General features: G+C 45.7%; 1 protein-coding gene across 1 annotated transcript; it reads left to right on the forward strand.

Moving 5' to 3' along the window:
- Window positions 1-3905: 3905 nt before the first annotated feature.
- On the forward strand, window positions 3906-7372 carry LOC100545729 (prolactin-releasing peptide receptor-like). The gene has a single exon (XM_031553418.1). The coding sequence runs from the start codon at window positions 4664-4666 to the stop codon at window positions 5744-5746; it is 1083 nt and encodes a 360-aa protein (XP_031409278.1). The 5' UTR covers window positions 3906-4663; the 3' UTR covers window positions 5747-7372.
- The last annotated feature ends 8017 nt before the right edge of the window (window positions 7373-15389 follow it).

Raw genomic sequence — 15389 nt, forward strand, 5'->3', positions numbered from 1 at the left:
ATGATCTCTTAAGACCCTTCTGCTTTCCTTATCAGAATGTTCTGCACTTTAAAATTAATGTCCGCTCCCAGCCAGGCTACAGAAGCAGAGATTATTTTCTTCCTGCTGAGTGTTTGGTGAAATGAGTGCCCCTCTCTACAGCCAGCTCTTAGCCAGTTTCAATAGCACTGATCCACATTCATCAGACAGAGGCAAATTAACAGCCTTCTTCCACCAAAAGTCCTAATTTTGTTTAACTTCTTCTAGGACTGCTCCAAGAATTTCCATTCCTGCTACAAAGATAAAAATAAAAATAATAAAATAAAAAAATAATAATAAAAAATTCTAGCAGCAGATGATGATGATTTTTAATTTTCCCTTATTTAAATAAAGCATGAAGGTGAAAAGATCTTCCATAAGAAATCAGAGAGGGAGCTGATGGGCAGTGACCTGCTTTGAGTCTGGCACCCGGATACCCAACCATGTTAAACAAGCAGCTCTGCTACCCTACACTTCCTAATTGTGGAGTGCATGGGGATTGGTGTGTCATTCCGTAACCCTGCAATCTACACTAAGTGATCAAAACCATTGGAGACCCACTGAGGTTTTGGCTGAACTCCCACATATTTTCTGCATTTATTCCAGTTTGGGAAGCTATAAAATCAACCCCAGCTGGATTTAAGTCCAAAGCCACAAATACAAATTCCCTTGGCCAACTCTTCCTGCCATTCCCAAGAGAAGTCAGTCAAATCGCTTGGATCTTCTGATCCAAATTTGCTGCTGAAATCAGTTGGCAGCACAGAGACTGGTGTCTGTGTAATGAGGTGATTTTGGAGCACAGTTGGAGCTCCCCAAACCTCCCCCTTCCTGGTTCATTGCTATGGGATCCCCATGCTGCAAGAAACCAAAGCTCATGGCAATCGATCAGCTCTAGCCAAACATCAGCTAGCCCTTGGGATCAACAGCTCAATGATCCCTGGCCTTAACTTCAGCTCATTACCACCGAGTTGGTCATAATGCTATTGCATAAGGAAAGGGAAACAATTACAGCAGTCAGTGGACATCGATATGATTGTTTGCCACTTGGCAGCCTCTCAGATCTCATTGGAACTCCTTTGTTATGAACCTGATCCTGTAACTGAAATCAATATCGTATGGCATAACTACGATGCAGTGACAGACACTAAGGTTAATTCTTCCCCAGCTCTAGAATCTCTCTAAATATTTCTAAAATATTGGTCCACACATCAGTTCACCAGGATGAAATCATCTGGGAATCAGTTCCAAAGTCTACTTCCATTTCCAAGTGGGAAAGCCCTCTCTGGCTGCTACAAGATGGGACCAGAAGGATGGGAAAACAAAGAGAGATTTTAAAAAAAGAAGAGGTGCAACCCCAAAACAATAGCATTTGCATGTGCTTCAGCATTCAATAGTTACTAGTATTTTGCGGGTGCTGAGTAGCATTTTGTGACACCATTGTATCTCAACCGTTACAAGGTCTTGACCTTAGCCCCAGTGCAATGGAAAAGGAACTGAGCTGGACAAAGGATTTCCAGAGATCTCATTTGTGCAACAGTATCTAAACATATCAGTAAACATAACAGTATCTCCCATAAACATGAGATCTGGGAGGAAAATAAACAGTTTTCCAGTCATTGCCAGTGCAAGTCCAGGAGAAAAATAAAGCAGAAAAATGGGATGGTAGAGATTTAAGCTTTGCTCTTTGCTCTGTGAGGTCTGTTCCTCTACTCATTCAGCTTATATTTTTGGACACCAGTTGGGTTTGCAACCATTCTGAAGCAAAACTTTAGCAAAGTTCAGCTGCCAAAAGGTATGCATGTGCTCTAGACACACATTTCTCCTCTCACATCAAGATTTCCTTACAGTGCAACATCCCCATTGCCACCTCCCCCCCTGGACCTCCTCCAGCACTGAGCTTTGAGGAGCAGATAGAGAGCCACAAATTGGCTGCAAATAACTCCCAGTCAGAAGAAAATACATTTGTTTCTGTTTGTTTCTTTGTTTATTTCCCCCCTATGTGAATCCCCAAAGTTCCTTGCTGGCAGCTCTCCAGCACTTAGTACTCACATATTTTTGGGGAGGTAATTTTTTCTTGCTCCATGCACAGTTCATGAGCAGCTCCATCACTTCTTCCATTGGACTGTAAGCTCCTTCACACCACAACCCTTAGGCCATGGGAACCCTCTCACCAACTGCAAATCTTGTATCACACCAAAAAAGACCAAAAACATAATGACTCCCTCTTTTTGAAGGCAAACAGTAAATCTCAAAAGTTGTTTGGCTTGGCTCATCCTTTCCTAAATAAAGCTCTGCTGTGACCTTTTGCATCAAACTAGGGACTTGGCTCCACCTGCCTCAATACCTCTGCATGATTCCAGCACAGCTGGACTCTCTGCCCCTGCTTCCTTGCAGATCCTCTGGCTTCAATCTTACACTTTCAGCGCAGGTGCTGCTGTGCACTGGGGTTCAGCCCTATGGGGTACATGCTGTGCCTTATAGCTCTGTACCATATTCTTTTCAATGGTGGTCCCCACTGTCTGGGTTACCATCACCTCATACTTGGGCCGCTCTTGTCCCCTTGGCCAGGCCTTGCCCATTCAATGGTTGGGTGCCCATTGACCCATGGCAGGCTACTTTCATCCTGTGGCTGTCCTTGGCCCATCGTTTCAATATCATTGTCCCCACAGATGGGCTGTCTTTGCCCAATGGTTGGGCATCTGTCACCCCATGGCTGCTATCACCCAATAGCTGCTCTCATGCAATGGCCTCCCTCATTCCACAACTGGGCCATACTGACCCTATGGCTGTTCTTTCCCTATGGCTAGGCAACACTCACTGCACTGTTGGGTGTCCATTGCCTCATGTCTGGACTATCCTCACCGCACAGTTGAGAGTCCATCACCCCATGGTTTGATGTCCATTGGTCCATGGTTGGGTGTTTATTGACCCCTGGTTGGGCATCCACTGATCCGTGGCTGTGCCACCCTCATCCCATGGCTGCCCTCATCTCATGACTGTGCCATCCTTATTCTGTAGTTGGGTGTGCATCACCCAACGGCTGTCCTCACCTCATGGCTATGCATTCAACACTCCATGGCTGCCCTCTGTCCCAGACTGGGCTACGCTCAGCCCATAGCTGCCTTTGCCCTATGTCTGGACCATCTTCATACTATGGTTCGATGTTGGGCACCCATCACCTGATATTTGGTCATCCACTGACCTGCAGTTTGGCTGTCCATCACCCCATGGCAGGAACACACTCATCCCAGGTTTGAGTGTCCATTATCCCAGAGCTGGGCATCCATTCCCCCCACCCTACAACCACCCTCATCATCCTCTCTCTCAGGCAGAGCAGCCAAGGAGCTTCACATGGTCTCTGTGCCCACAGTCTCTGTTCTCCCCAACTCAGTGAAGAGACATCACTGCAGAACAGCAGGACAAACATGACCATCCCCACACATAGCAGGAATACCCACCCTGCGGGTGGGAATGCCACGCTCCTCCCTACCTTTTAATCACAGCGCTCAGGCATCACGGCAACAATAAGGAGTGAGAGAGAGGATTGCAGCAACAAGAGGACTTGCAGTGAGCAACAGCTGGTGAATGAGATGCATTTCCCTATCCTTTTGAAACAATCAGCGAGCAGAAGGATCTTGGAGCTCTCTCGGAGCCAGGCAGGCTCCAGGCAGACTACGGGTGGTGAGTGTGCTCCGCAGAGGGAGTCCTGCTTCCTTAAGGAAACAAATATATATATATATAGATGCTGGATGGAAGATGGAAAAACTGAAATATGGAAATTCAGTGATCATATTTGCTTCTTATTTCCATCCAGATTTTGCTTTCCAGGGCTGGATGCACAGACCTGAAGCTACTTTAATTATAGCACAATGCAGAAAACTATAATATCTCTCGGTAAACTCTGGGAGTTAACTAATAAGGGATAAGGAGGTAAATGTGAACAGCATGGGGTCCTGGGAGTAATTCTGCTTTTCCCTGCACTTTCAGCTAAAATAGATCTGCCCTCAGTTCTGCTGCCAGCCAGGAGCTCTGCGTCTGTTCTGAGGACAGCTTCCACACACTCCAAGAAGGACCAAGTGCTGCAGGTAACGAGCCAAAGTGGTGGGGAAAGAGAGAGAGGGGGGATGGGGATGGGAGCAAACAGGGTGCTGAGTTGGCTCAGTGATGGGAAGGCAATGCACAGGTTTTTTCCTCTGGAAAGCATTGCGGAGAAGTAAATATCCAAGGGGATGAAGTAATGTGAGGGGAAAAGTTGAGTGGACTGGGATGTGTTGAACACTCCTGCCCAGCTGTGTGGCTGGAGGCAGGGAACGAGGCTGACAGTGAGACACTGGGAGCAAGAAGAAATACGGGTGCCTTTATTTCCCTGCTGCGTGTCAGCTCAGGTTACTTTCAATCCCACATCCCGAGCTGCTTTCCCCAGCAGGCAGATCACAGCAGCAGGAGGACTGTTTAGTTAACCACTTCCTAGCCATGCTCCCTGTTTTTTTCCACTCCAAAGCTTCTGTGTGCAACTACAGGGACCTAAACCTTGCAGAACTAGACACTGGGGACTGGTCTTTCTGCCCAGAAGCACAACCACAGTGAGTCTCTCTCCTCTTCAGGGCCAAGCCTTGTTGGGCTCCTGCCTTGCTGAGCTCTTGTCATGGCACTCCCCAATGACTCCTGGCAGAACACCTCAGCCCCTCTCTTCACAGGCCTCGACCTCTTGCTGGAGCTTAAGCCACTCTTCATCCCTCTCTACGCTACCCTGGTGGCTGTGGCGTGCATGGGGAACCTCTTCCTCATTCTCCTCATCGCTCTCACCAAAAAGCTGCACTGCACCTCCAATTTCCTCATTGGCAACCTGGCAGCGGCTGACTTTGTCATGTGCCTGGCCTGCGTCCCTCTGACTGTCTCTTATGCCTTCGAGGTGCGGGGTTGGCTTTTCGGGATGTTCATGTGCTACTTTGTCACCCTGATGCAGGCCACCACCGTGTTTGTCTCGGTGCTGTCCCTCACCGCCATCGCCATTGACCGCTACATCGTCGTGGCCTACCCCATCCGCCGAAGGATAAGCCGCAAGTCCTGTGTCTGCATCGTGGCCTGCATCTGGCTTCTCTCCATCCTGGCCTCTGTTCCCACCTCACTGCACACGCAATACTTGGATCTCAACGCCATAGGCCATGACATGATCATCTGCGAGGAGTTTTGGAAGCACAAGGAGAGGGAGCGGCTGCTGTACTCGTGTCTGATGCTCCTTTTGTCCTATATGCTCCCGCTGCTGGCAGTATCGGTCTCCTTCTGTGCCATCTCCTATCACCTGCAGAAGAGGAACATCCCAGGAGCTGCCTACCCGTGCCAAGACAAGTGGAGCAAAACGAAGCAGAAGACCTTCCGGGTGCTCACCATCTCGGTGGTTTGCTTTGCTGTCTGCTGGCTGCCCCTCCAGGTAGTCAACTTCATCAGAGACATTGACGAGGAGTTCACCATCCTGGACAAGAGATACGTGAATGTCATTCAAGTCTCATGCCACCTGATTGCCATGAGCTCCGCATGCTACAATCCCTTCATCTACGCCTCTCTCCATGACAAGTTCCGCTTCCACCTCAGCAGTTACTTCTACCGCAAGAAGAAGAGCTCCAGCACTGTGTCCTACAAGGCTTCTCGGTTCAACACCTGCTCCACTCTGGCAGATGCCGCAGCTGGACTCTCAGATAAGATAGCTTTGCAAGCCAGATTCTCTTAGCTGAACTTCTCTTACAAGCTTGCTCTTGGGCCTGGGTGTAGGTGCTTGTGGCTGGCAGGGAGAGCAAGTACCACAGAACCAAGTGAAGGGATGTCTGCCCTCAAGTAGCAGCTCTTCTGAGCAGCTCAAGGACATTTTATTCCTTGACACAGAGCACACCAGCACAACAACAACGAATACCACAATCATGTGAAAATAGAATAATCTTGAGCAGGATTTACCTGATAGTCGCCACTGAGACACATTGGGCACTGGTGGGTGTTTCCACCTGGTCTGACTCAAGAATCAGTGCCAATGAAACAGCTTTCACTTGCCTTGTTAAAATAGAACAATGTATATATATCTGGATTCATAACTGGGTATATAATTGGTGTGATGGTAGTGTTCCATAGGCCTCAGTTTTCAGAAATGCCTACACACAGTGACATAGTCAAAATCTGCCTAAATATGAGTGCTTGCTTCGTGTGCAAGGAGAAATGTTCATGCTGTACCACTGGTTGTGCAGCAAGGCTGGGGATGGGGTATGTACACACACTAGATCTCCACTCACAGCTTACTATGCCAGGGGACTGGTGCTGTATTTGCAGCACAAAGACATCTCCTAGTGGGGTATATAGGGGTGGGCAAGATGTTGGGTGCATTTAAAGAAGTCTTTGAAGTACAGGTTGTCATTTTGTAGAATAAAGATTGTTCCTAAGCAACAGATAGCATTTTCTGCCTCCAGACAGCACTTAAAGAGCTGTCCATTTTTTTGTTTAAATTGTAGTCCGTAGGTGAAAGGACAATATACATTCAGAAATGTGCATTCTTCTGCCAGCTAGCATGCAGGGCACACAGCCACAGCTTGTGTCAAGTGTGGGGACACTTCCAACATCTACTTGTCTTTCTGAGTAACCTCATCTGCATAACCTCATAGGATAGTCCCTATGACTCCAGCCAGAAGTGTGCAGCCATACAAGACGAGGCAGACAAGGCTCAAGGTAATGGAGTAGGTGATAAGAAAGGTATCAAGTTGTGTGCTTACTGAGGAAGAAGTCCCAGTCTCCACTCAGAGTGGTTTATATGCAGAGAAGTTATATGCTCTTCTTGGGCAGGGGTGGAAATCCTGCTCATGGGCTACTCTGACCCTAAAACTGCTGAATAAATTGTGGGTTGGACTCTGGTGTCTCCACATGTTGGTTGGACCTTAAGAGCCTCAGGCAATAACCTGCTGTTGGCTCACCTTACTGCTGAGACCTTCACGGGTCCCAATGGCTATTCTGGAACAGGAGACAGAAGCCCATCAAACACAACACTGCTCACTCTGTTGGCTTCTTGCAGCTTTCTTGTGGCTACATAGGGTTGTGCTTAGGACGAAGGCTGAAGTATTTGTGCTGGAGGAGCAAAGACCAGGTCACTGCTTGTCCCTTCTGCTAATAAAGGCTTTAAAAAGCTCAGGCTGTGTGTTTGTATTGATTTGAACCAAAAAGATAAGGCCTGCAGTCACTCCCCTTGTATGCAATTTGATCTCATCACAGGAAAACAATCAGTCTGGAAGTGTTTGTCCATCACTGTCACAGGCAGCTGCCTGGAGTCTAGCTGGAGCTCTGAGATTTTCAGGGAAGCTTTGCTATGACACAGCTTGGCAGTTCCTTTCTTTCTTTTATTTACAGGGAAATGACTCCCAGTGTGCTTTTGCTCACTTGGACTTCTCACTACAGCATTGCCCATACCCCATATTCACCTGAAATTTTGCAATGGGTCTCAGTAATGGGTCTCAGTATCCACTTCACATTGCTCAGATTTAGGGTGCAGTAGCCTGCTGCTCCATAGCCTTCTGCTTGAGGAACTGCACAAATATGAGATAGTGCTCCAAATCCCATTTGCCTGCACGCTGCCAGAGAGCACGTGGTGCTCGCAACAACACTGTGCTTGATGTGATTACTTCTACATTTAATTAACTTGGGGAAAAAAAAGGCAGATTGAAGAGTGATTAAGCCACCCAGCACTTGCATTTCCCAGCCCTGTTGTGCTGCTGAGCACAGAGGATGCTTCTGATGGGGTTGAATCAGGTGGGACGCAGCAAAGAGCTCATGATCATTTTCTTAAATTAATGCTTTTTGAAATAATCACATTCCTTCCCTGGGATTTTGCACTCTGACTGTGCTGCACTCTCAAGTGTGTGGTGGCAGAAGTATGGAGCTGGGAGGACAGATGGATGGGTGGGCGGGTGGATGGATGGATGGATGGATGGATGGATGGGTGGGTGGGTGGATGTATAGATGAGTGGATGGATGGATGGATGGACGGATGGATGGATGGGTGGGTGGGTGGATGTATAGATGAGTGGATGGATGGATGGATGGACGAACAGATTGACTGCTGGGGTCATGTTCTCCAGGCAGTGAGCACTGCTTTGCTCCTCTGAGCTTTTAGTAATGCTGCAACCATGGTTCCTCCGCTCCACACAGTGAGCACTGCCTGTGAATCAACACCCAAAGCCAAGGATGCTGGATAGTTCTTCTAGCGCTGAAGTGCTGCTTGATCCAGTTGTACTTGGTAGGCAACATCAAACAACACAAATAGAAATGCAAATGGACCTTTTCATCTCAGATTTTCAGACTGTGCAGCAAAGCTCATTGCAAGCAGAGGTGTTCTCTGTGGCAAGGATCACTTTGTTTTGCCGCATGGCTTGAGAGTTTTCTGCTACTCCAAGGGAGGGAGGAATCAAAGCCTAGGAAGGAAAAAACACACAAATCCATAAAAATGTGAACAAACCAATAATAATTTAAAAAAATCCTACAGAGTTGCTGCAGAAGTGAGCTAAAACAGCCAAGGATTTATTTCTCCCACCTTGTAATAGATGCTAGTACTTGAATACCAAGGGGCTTGCATGTGGTTTGGGTTTGAAATAAGCGAGGCATCCCAAACAATAGAGATCTGTCCTCATTAGGAGTGATGCTTTGTGTCAGCTGGATGTTCCCAGGAAGGAAGAAGGGAGAATGGGCTCCACCTGCCTTGGCTTGCAGAGCTTCCCCTTGCTAAATGCTGTGCGGAAATCCCCAAATCCCCCTTTCACTTACAAGCAGACCTGAACCTTTCAGTGACCTTTCCACCTCATTACGTGCCGTGAGAACTGAGGAGAGGGAGGATTTTCTCCCCCATGCCCAGCTCAGGTTCTTCACGGCTCTGCTGCCCTGTTGTCCAGATGTCAAAATCCAGCTAGCAAAGCCCAGGCACGGGCAATTTTACTTTATTTTCTCTCTTGTCACGATGAGCACATGAAGAAGAGGCCATTTCATCATGCTGGGGACAAGTTTGGAGTCCTACTGGAGTTGAAGGACCTGCATGCCAAAGCTACAGCAAATTCTCTAAGTCAAAGAGGGATGCTATTCTGAGAGGGATGCCAACTGCTCTTGCTGTTGCACGTGTTTTGAGGCAGGAGGAAGCTTTTCCAGACATTATACAGATTTTTTCCCCTGTGGGATGAAGCGGTCTGGTGAATATTATCGGTGCATGGTGTTGAAAAGTGCTCAGGGCTTTACAAGGAAGGCTCTCCTTCTGCTTATTCTCACAGCAAACAAAAGCCATAAGCAAAATCTTTTTGACCTTTGGCTAAAGATGCGGGGAAGACAAACCAAAAAATGAGAACACATGCAACATAAAGTCTTAAATAAGCAAATTCACTCCAGCATCATCTCTTGTTTCCTTATCCTATTGCTCTGGAAAGCTGTAGGGACTTCTCCCTCTTTAACTCTTAGACAGCTGGAAGGAGAGACACAGTTGGGACATGCTGTAGCTGCTGCTGACCCAGTGGTTTCAATTATATTTTCCATCTGTGTGTCAGTGGCATAGGTTTGATCTCCTCAAGGTCCTGCTGAATATCTGCAGGTTAAAAAAATCATGGTCCATAGGATGCTGTGATGTGAAGCTCATCTTTGATCTAGTGGATAGCCATCCTGACCATAACAGGGGCCTGGAACTGGATTACTTTTAAGGTCCCTTCCAACTCAAACATTCTATGGTTTTATGGTCCCCCACATCCACGGTGTCACCAAGAAGCCTTGTCCCCATTGAGCATGACGTATTCAACCACTGTGAGAAAAAAAAAAAGAACAGGGCACAAAAATTGCCTGATTATTCTTTTTCACACAGAAATAAGCTCATAGAGACAGAGGTGTCTGTGCTGGCATGGAAACACCCATATTTTTTTATGGTATTTGGAGGCCATATGGGGTTTGCTCCCCTATGTGCCATTTACTGTCATCTATAGGGGATGAGGATGTGGTCCAAGATGCAAACTCATTTCTTGTCAAAGGCTGCTGAGAAACACAGGACAATTTCTTCAAGTTTATGACAGAAAAAAAAAATATATATATCCTCTCTTCTCAAGATGAGACAAATAAAATGGAGAGGCCTCTCTCCTGCAGGTCCCTTGGCTTTTCCTCTTCCTTTTCCTCTTCCTTTTCCTCTTCCTTTTCCTCTTCCTTTTCCTTTTCCTTTTCCTTTGCCTTTGCCTTTGCCTCTTTCTCTTTCTTATTCTTTTTTTGTCTCCAACTGATGAAAATCTCTGCAGTTTCAAAGCCAACTTAAACTTCTCCTAAAATCCAGGTTGAATTAGAGGCATTTACTGAAAGGGCAGATTTGGCAGGTTCTGTACTATAGCAAGCAGTAAAGAGACATAATTGAGGTTGTGTCTCTGAGTCTAGTAAACGGAAAGAATGGGGCATCACAGCTCCTCTTCCCCAGAGTTCATCTATACTTCCCATTATTTTGTCCCACTTAGCTTTAATTGATCAAAAAGGATGGCATTTTTACAACTTACCTTGGGCTATCAGTCCTCCCTCCAACCAATGGTACCATAGGAAATCACAGGCTGTTATCCAGCATCTATCCTTTCTTTCTTTCTTAATTTCCTCCCATCAAAAGCTATATTACCTCACTCTTAATTAAAACTCCTTGAATTGTCCTCTTTAGCTCCTCTTGCCATTTTTTTCCCCCCTCAGCTGAGGATCAGGGGTTTAGAAGGAGTAGAGGAGGGCAGCTTTGAAAGGGGAGCCTCATCTCCCATGGGGTGATCCACAGCAGGTTTGCCTCTCCATATTCTCATTCTCTCCTCCTTTCAATCTCTCCCTCCTGGCTGGGATGTTTTGTTCATCTTCCAAAATTACATGCAGGAAATGGGAAAGCACTGTTTTGTAAGGATGAGCTAAAACCTGAGTGTCTTCTGAGAATACGTTCAAAATCACTCCACAAATCCAGTCATCATAGCCTCTGATTCAAAGGAATTGGTACACATAAAGAAGAACACAATTTGTTCACTTAATGAAAGTAAATTAGATAAAATATGTTTGAAGGATGACTCTGCGCTGCTTTTCTCAACAAGATCCTCTTCACTTGCTCTACCAGAAACTGGCAGCTATAAATGGGGTAACTTCGTTGAACCATCCTCTGTTCTGAAGATTTTTGCTGAACATTCTGCCTAAGCATGTTTTCTCTTTGCAATCTCTTTTGTCAGCTGAAATATGGCTCAGAACCCAATGCTCTTGCCAACTTGGTATTGCTCTTGGTCTCAGCAACAGCCCGCCAATAGCCTTCCTGTTGCCAGGAGCTGAAGAGATACTAAATTATCCAAAGTATAGACAGCTAAAACGTTTATCTTTAATTAGTATGAGAGTCTTGAATGCAGGGTACGACCTTTGGGACAAAGGCTCAACAGCAGCCCTCTGCAACCATCCGCAAACATTATTTAAATGTTTTATCAGTTGATTTGGTTCAACTAATGAAGAGGCTGAGGTTGGGGTCTGTGCACATTGAAAATCTCCAACTGATTCTTCATTGCATGCATCTGAGCCAAAAATAATTTCTAATTCTGAGATTAATGCCTTTTTAACTGTCAAGATGAGGCATAAGGCGATTTTTTCTCAGCCAAGGAAGGTATTTTTGATTTATGAAGTTGTCCTCTGTGATCCCCAAGATGTCTTGATACTGGCAGATTTGGACCTGAAACAAAAGATCCTTGGGCTGAAATTCTCACAGTCTTTCCCAACATATCATAAGTATAGGTGTTTAAAGACTTGATTATCTTCTTAGTTGAGATTTGGTGGTCTATAACTCTTCAGTCTGCTAGAATACAGCCCAGGAGCGCTCAAGACCACTTCTTTTCAGCTGACTTGGAAATTGGTAATTCTGTGGTTACATAGATTGCCATGTTCCTTTGCTTAAATGATCCTCTTTAAATTGATTACAGCTAGTGATTTTGATAGTCCAGGCTATTTTGAGCTAGTCTATTCTTTTCCTTCTTACTCACCCCCAACCTCCTTTTCATCTCTATTGGCATGGTGGCTTCTTCCTTACTGTTGAACGTGCAGGATGCTGACACAACCCAGACCCATCTCTTTGAGGGCAGCTCCAAGGACCACCACCTGAAACTCCACCCCTTTTCCTCCAACGCAGCCTCTTTTGAAAGAGGAAGATAATATTTATTTGTTACAGTACCACTCTTTAGAAAGCACTTGGAATATTATCATTTGGAAGAACTTACATACATGCAAGGTATTACTGCCATTATTTGATGACCATTCAGTCCCACAGCAGCAAAAGATGAAATGCTTTCCCCTTCCTTTCAAAATAAATTGAGAAGGAGTATAATTTATAAATGTACACGAAAGACTGCTGATTCCTTTTTCATATCTACTGAATCGTCTCTTGGAAATTTCCTCCTTTGTCTTCCAATCAGGTAAAGCAAATAAAATTAGCCTGATAATTTTCCATTCGTTTTTAATTTGCTACATTTGTTCTGTCTTGATGTGATCAGCGGTGATTGCAGTTGACAGCCATTAAAAGAGAACCCCCTTTTGCTGAACTGCGGTCATCAGACAAATTTTGGTTATGGAGGAACTTGGTATAGGAAATGTTGGTTTGTTTTCTTGTTAACTTTTCCTGGTTCGTTAGGAATAACATATTCCACAAGCAACTAGGGAACTCTTCCTTTCTGATTTCCTTGGCATGTCTTAGAATATAACTTTCAGATTTCAAACTGCTTTGTTGGATGTGGGGATTTCATAGGCTGTACAGACTGTGCCCACCTCCTTATTTTAGGTCTTGATTCCAGCTAGGAGGTGGGCTTGCAAAACATAGACAAGTAACCTAACCTTATTTTCATGTTTTTTATGGGTAAGAAGCCACCTTCCTGAGGGGGTCTATTTATTCACAAACAGACTCAAATCTTTTGAAATTAAAAACAATTTTGCTAAGGCAAATGACAGCAAGAGGAAAATTCATGTAGACCCCCAATGAGGGAACAAGAGAACTTCCGGCCACAGCTGGAGGTAATAAGTAATGAGGGAATTAGGAAAAGTCATACAAAGCTTGGAAGACAGAGGGGGGAATTTGAACATTTTGGGGCCCAGATTGAAATATCATCTTTCTCCTTCATTCAAAACCAGTGTCTGCATGAAAGTGTTAGCAGCCAGACAGAGATAAAGACATGCTGACCCCAATCCTACCTGTCTAAGCTTCATTCTCTGGTGTTTCTTTTTCTTTAGCTGTTGACTTATATAAAACACTTATTGTGCTTATGAGCTCCAGCTTGGCTTTTTTATTAACCCTGGGTGACAAATGTTGCAGAAATAGCTCCCACACGAAGGTCATGGGCAGGTGGATTTCCCTGGTACATGCCAGGCAGCAGACTGACATCCTCATTCAATGTCACACTTTTTGGAAATGTCTTTCCTGGAGTCCACTATTTACCTCACTCTGCTGCCCATTACAGCAGTGGGAGAACAGCCTGGTGGCCAGGCAGGAGGTCAGAAGTCACTGAAACAGTGAGGCAAAGGTGTGGTTGAATCAGAGTGTGCACGTTTTGAGGTGATGAGATGCCCTAAAAGGGTAGCAAACACGCACATACACCTCCATCTCTCCCATCTCTTCAGCTTGGCCAATGATGTCAGCTAAGTAGAAATGGGGCCAGCTGGCTTCTCTAGAGGTGATCTCCTGGAAGCTCCAAGCTTTTTACTGCTTGAGCCTCCTGCTTATGACCTTCAAAAACTGCAAAGGACCGTAAAGAGAAGCAAGGAGTTATTGCTTATAGATCACAGTTCCCTCTTTAGCTGCACTAGATGGGGAGAAAGGACACCAAGAAGTACTTGCCAAGAACGAGGGAGATGTGGCACTGAGGGATGTAGTCAGTGGGCATTTGCCCTGAAAGCAAATGCCATACATTTTCCAGTGATGCTAAAGTCCCCGGGGCTCAGCGGAAGTAAGTGGAGAAGCAAGACAGCCCTTCACACTTCAGCTTGAATGAGAAGGAGTTAAGGATGGGGAAAAAGTGGGAGGGCTAACAAGGTGCTCAGATAATTTTGCCTCTTTTACATTGATTTCAGAAGACAAAAATAAACCCGTTCCTGCTTCATTAAGTGATTAGAGAGGCTGGAGTTGCTGCAAGACAGTCAGATAATAGAGGTGAAAATCTTACAGAAGGAGCTCAACATGAATGTGGACTGCCCGCATTTTGTCCTGGCTCAAAGTATCTGTCTGGTTAACATGGGTGCTGCCAGACTCCCAGAGGTTTTCTTGCTCCTGCAGCCCTGGGAATAGTGAAAGTGAGGAATTTCCACTGAAATCAGGAGTAATGGCTTCCATCTAAAGACGAATCACCTCCTGTGATGCTGGTTAGGCAAGGATAAACATGGCTGACCTTCATTCTCAGTGGTCTGGTCCTAGACACTATGAGCAACACATTGATTTTGTGATATTGTTTCCTCAATACATTTCAATTTGGAAACAACAGCAGAATCCCAGGGAGCCCACAGATGGCCAAGGCCCAGCAAAGGGCCCATCTTGCAATCATAGAATCATGAAGGTTGGAAAAGACCTCTAAGCACACCAAGTCCAACCCCGATCCACCTCCACCATGCCCACTGATTACATCCCTCAGTGCTACATCTCCCTCGTTCTTGGCATGTACTTCTTGGTGTCCTTTCTGCCCATCTGGTACAGGTAAAGAAGGAACTGTGATCTATAAGCAATAACTCCTTGCTTCTCTTTACGGTCCTTTGCAGTTTTTGAAGGTCCTAAGCAAGAGGCTCAAGCAGTAAAAGGCTTGGAGCTTCCAGGAGATCACCTCTAGAGAAGCCAGCTGGCCCCATTTCTACTTAGCTGACATCATTGGCCAAATTGGCATGGAACTGCTTCAGGCTAAGCTCCTCTTCCAGCAATTTGTTCCCTACTGGAGCCTGTGGGATTTGGCAGACCTGAGTGCTCCTGCTTCTACAGGAATAAGGAGTCATTTAGCCTGTGGGAAAACAAAACAAGACAAAACAAAAAAACCATGACTCATTCATTTTGGTGCAGGATGCAGAAGAGGAATGATCCTGCTCAAAGGATGCTACCTCCGCATTTTTCCTCCCCTTAGTTGCCACACAGCTGCTCGAGGTCACAAATATTCCTTTGGGAAACACCGAATTAGGAGTTCACCAACAGAGCAAGAGCACAATCTAGCTTCCCAGTCCCTTGGTTATTACAGGATGGCAAGAAACACCTTGCAGACTGAGCAGTGCACTTAGCAAATCAATGCTAACATACCTCTCAGCCTTCATTAATATTATCAGTGCTGTCTTTTCAGATCTTGCACTGAGAGGGGAATATATGACAATGCTGCTTC

Source organism: Meleagris gallopavo, chromosome 5 (genome assembly GCF_000146605.3).
Source record: "Meleagris gallopavo isolate NT-WF06-2002-E0010 breed Aviagen turkey brand Nicholas breeding stock chromosome 5, Turkey_5.1, whole genome shotgun sequence".
In the NCBI taxonomy this organism is placed as follows: Eukaryota; Metazoa; Chordata; class Aves; order Galliformes; family Phasianidae; genus Meleagris; species Meleagris gallopavo.